Source organism: Zea mays, chromosome 7 (genome assembly GCF_902167145.1).
Source record: "Zea mays cultivar B73 chromosome 7, Zm-B73-REFERENCE-NAM-5.0, whole genome shotgun sequence".
NCBI classification, from domain to species: domain Eukaryota; kingdom Viridiplantae; phylum Streptophyta; class Magnoliopsida; order Poales; family Poaceae; genus Zea; species Zea mays.
The window spans coordinates 38,163,507-38,167,741 of NC_050102.1; the positions used below are offsets into that span (position 1 = coordinate 38,163,507).

The window sequence follows — 4,235 nt, forward strand, 5'->3', positions numbered from 1 at the left end:
ATGTCAGAAGAATAAGATACAAATTCGATCTATTCACTTGACCCGTTTGGGTGAACAGACATAAAAAAACATCTTCGGAATCCAGAATATGGATTACTGGCGTTGTAATCAGTTCAGATTGGGATGAGCGAACTGGCTCCATAGTGGAACGACCATACTTTTTTTTATCTTTATGGAGAAGATGTATCTGAGCGTCAGTTTAGGATCTAATGGTATGGGAACAAATGCATGTGAAGCAAATTTTATAGTCCAATCTCGTTTCACGAGACAACTAATTCAATGCAATTTGTGTGCTATATTCAGCAGGAGCATAAGGGCTATCCTGTATTGCATATAGTACAGTAATAATAAGAACTATTCTAATTGAAGAGAATCTGGATACCTATACATGTAACCTCACCAGTGTTGACTGGGTGGGCTACATTTATCTACATTGTGTCATTGCCTAACAGGATCTTGCCTGGAAATTTGTATGGTGAAAACACTTCATCTTTTTATTACAACCGTGTCATCGGCAGTCCATTTCTCAGGCACAAAGGATATCCATCCCAACGGTAGCAATGCAGCCAAACTTTGCAGCAAAATACCCAAAGGCAAGCTGGAGTAGTCCACAGAAGACACACCGATCAGGGTGGACAATCCAACTCCGAATACTCCACTAAGTATTGCTGAAAGCACCAGTCCAGATGTGAAGAAGGCGAACAAAGAACCTTCACAGCCTGGTGGGCAGAGACTTGACAACAAAACCGAGAATGGCAATACCTTGAACTGAGCTAGAGCTTCAGCTAGAGCTGAGAAGCAAAGAACATGAATCTCGTTCGGTATCCCTAGCACAAGGTTTACTTGTTTCACAAGGATCAAATCTGACAAAACTGCCAGAGCATATAGTATCTGAAGTCCTGTGGTAAGGCACCTCAGTGGTATCCTTTTAAGATATCGATTGTAGAGTACAGTTAGTGATAAGACCATGACCTGTCCCACAACTTTCGATAGACCAATAACCGATGGATCGAGATTCAAATACTGTGTTTGAAAGCAGAACATGGTTCCAGAAAGAACAGGCACAACAGCAAAGGATGTCATGATCCATGCAAGAGGGTATAAGATCCTTTCCTCTCTGATCGCTGTCATCAAGTTTGAGAATTGCTTGCGGAAGTTAGCTGCCAAAGAGCTTTTGACAAGACGATTTCTGGAGTTTCCTCGAGAGCTTGGCAATGTCTCTTTTGTACTTAGGGACAGTGCTAGCTGGAAGCCAAGAAGGACTGAGAATGCTGTGAACATGATCTTTGGTTCCTGTGTTTTAAGCAGAATGTAACCACCAGACAAGTTCCCCAGCAAGGATCCTGCAGCCAGGGCTACGAATGCATATGACTGTAGTACACCAGCCTTCTGTGTCCTACTGAACTCCGTGACAACAGCATCACTTACGACTTCTGTGACAGATGCTCCTAGATTTCCAATGAGAATGCATGCCATTAGAGTTGGAAACGCATCCCCTGTAACTGGAATGGTTGCAAGTACTCCCCAAGCAATGAGCTGCAGCCACACTGAACATACCAACATAAGTTCAAGTAAGTTGTATGGTTTCCAAAAAAACAAGTCAGCTATGTACTTTCTGATTAACAGCTGAGTAACAAATAGTTATGACACTGAACAGTTTGACAGTAAACCACAGGATCAACAAAAGCATCATAAAAAAATTCTCTAGATACTTTTTATTTTTATTGGAGCTTAGTGACTAGTCGTCTAGTCCTGATCTTACAGCAAAAAATTTATTGTTCAATAAACCAAAAGCAGCTGGTTTGCAATTTTTGGTTGGTGATTGCATATATATTCAATTGTACAACTCGTTAGTTTATTTAAAAAGGATTCTGTGCAAACATTAAAATTAGCATTTCAGCACAAAAAAAAAGATTAATACACGACAAATAATAAATCAAATGAAGGAAAAGTGCAGAAAGTATAAAAAAATGAGCAGACAATTTAACAGTATTTCAATTAAACTGCGGTTATTTGTGCTAGGAGATGCATCTCAACTTCTCAACAAGCTGTCCATATCATAGTACGGCAAGGAAAATATACGTGATGCAGTAATGACAAAAAGAGTTGTGTAGTCTTAATAGACAACCTATGTAAATCTAAAGGTCAGTAGTGATTTGTGGTCCTCGAGATAAGTCCGGCAGCATATTCTTATAGGAACCACAAAATAAGGGACCATTATGAGAATACCAGCTTACCAGCACAGGTATTGTGTGACTAGCAGCATGAGTAAATCACACGTCATTGCATCAAAAACCACAGAATAAGGGTAACCTGTCGGTTTAACCAAATGGGCAAGGCTTGAAATGTGTGACTAGCAACAAAATCAAAGTACACATCAGGAAGAAAAGTGTATTGCTCCATCCCAAGGCTGCATATACCACTTTCCAAAATGCATCTTTTACACAGAACAGATGCAACGAGTAGGTCATGATACCATTGCCAAGGGAACAAGGCACCTACGTCTATGTGCTAAACACTTTAGTGCTTTAAACAGAAGTAGCTTGAAAGTGTTTTTTTTTCATGTTTTCATCTGACAATCAGATGGTTACAGCCACACATATTGTAATGAGAAATTGACTGCAGTTGTTGAACTGCAATGTCCAGGGTGTTTCCAATTTCAGAAAGAGACGTGAAATAGCTGCCCCTTTCAATGTGTTCAGCGGCTCAGAAATTTTCGTAGCTAGGTGTTGCTTTCAATGTGTTCAACGGCTCAGATATTTTCTTAGGTTAAAATTCATTCTTACTTTTGTAGAAACAATTGAAGAAACAGTGACATATGATGCCAGACAACTAGAGAAATACAGCCAGATTTCCTGCTGCAAATGTTTCATTGTTGGGAACATTGATGATCACAAGTTTGCTTATGAATTGAAGATAATTCACCCAGATGGAGATGCAGACAATTGCAGCTTATTCGGAAATACTGAATGAAATGCACATAATTTCACGACGAGCATCATTCACATCATAATTCCCTTTCCTCCAACTCCAACATTACTGGAGTCGCACGAACATAATAAGAAAATAAAACGAGAAATAAGCGGGGGAAGGGGAGCAAAAAAGGGATCGGCTGTGTACCTCCAAGGGAGATGTAGGGTATGCGGTGGGCGCGGCCGATGTAGACGGCATCGGAGAGGACCCCGAAGAGCGGCTTGGCGACGAGCGGGAGGCTCCCAGCGTTCTGCAGGAGTTGCAGGCCGGCGGGGCTGAGCCCCATGCCGCGCGTGAGGTGGAAGTTGAGTGCCAGCCACGGGAAGCAGCGGAACCCCTGCACCCAGTACCCGACCCCGCACACCCACCACACCCGGCGCATCTCCCGCAGCGCCCCGCGCCGTTTGGCCGCGGGCGTGAGATGCACGGGCGTGGGCGCGGGTGGCGTGAGTGTCGGCGCGGCCGATAAGTCCAGGAACTGGGCCAGCCCGCGCTTCTGCCGCCGTTCCTCCGGTGTCGTCGGCATCCGGAGGCATAGCGTGACGCCGATGCAGCGCGCGTTCCTGCACGTGGCGGCGGCGGGTCGTGCGGTCGGGCTGCGGGGGAGGTGGAGGTGAAGGTGCGGTGCGCACAGCGAGAGGCAGAGCATGGTGCCGGCGTCTCCCGTCGTCCGCGCGGCGGCGGGCGGGTAGAGGGGGCAGGAATGCGGAGGCGACTTGAGCGGAGCGGGATGGTGTGTGCGGGCTTGTGGTGGGGAGGTTAAGGTGGTCCGGCGGGGCTTCGGGGAGGGAGATACGGAGAGACTTCTGGAAGACGAGAACGGCCGCGCGCAGCTTCGGGGGTTTTTTTTTCTTCTTTTTTTTCTGTCTTTTGGTGCCCAACTGCCCATGCCTTGTGGGCTCTGGACTGTAGTGGCCTGGTGGGGACGCTGGGACGCACCCCGCCTCTCGTGAAGCATTCTTGGCCTCCGATGCCGATTGTTTCATTTCCACAGGATGTTTGAACGGGGTGTGTTTATACTAGGAGTACATTCTTAGTATCTTGATGTGTTTCTGATTCAAAGAAGTAAAAAGATAAACTAAAAACCTTCTATCTGCCCCCTGCTTTTCGCATCCTAGCTGCTTTTCATTGTTCAACTTAGGCGTTGGCTCGTTTTTTAGCCAATCAACAAACAAACTCTAGGGCTGGCGTCACACGATGCAGGGGGCGTTAGAGTCCTCTCTGTGTGAGTGTGGACTGTTCGCGACTGCGTAGAGAGTTTC

General features: G+C 45.7%; 1 protein-coding gene across 1 annotated transcript; it reads right to left on the reverse strand.

The window, feature by feature from the left end:
- Window positions 1–230: 230 nt before the first annotated feature.
- On the reverse strand, window positions 231–3,797 carry LOC100284909 (uncharacterized). The gene is made up of 2 exons (NM_001157804.2): window positions 3,121–3,797; window positions 231–1,547 (listed from the first exon to the last, which is right to left on the reverse strand). The coding sequence occupies exons 1-2, from the start codon at window positions 3,620–3,622 to the stop codon at window positions 487–489; spliced, it is 1,563 nt and encodes a 520-aa protein (NP_001151276.2). The 5' UTR covers window positions 3,623–3,797; the 3' UTR covers window positions 231–486.
- Window positions 3,798–4,235: the final 438 nt, after the last annotated feature.

Coding starts and splice junctions, on each gene's coding strand:
- LOC100284909 (NM_001157804.2), bottom strand. CDS start 3,622: ATGCTCTGCCTCTCGCTGTGCGCACCGCACCTTCACCTCCACCTCCCC. Junction 1,548..3,120: donor ACCCTACATCTCCCTTGGAG/GTACACAGCCGA, acceptor TGGTATGTTCAG/TGTGGCTGCAGCTCATTGCT.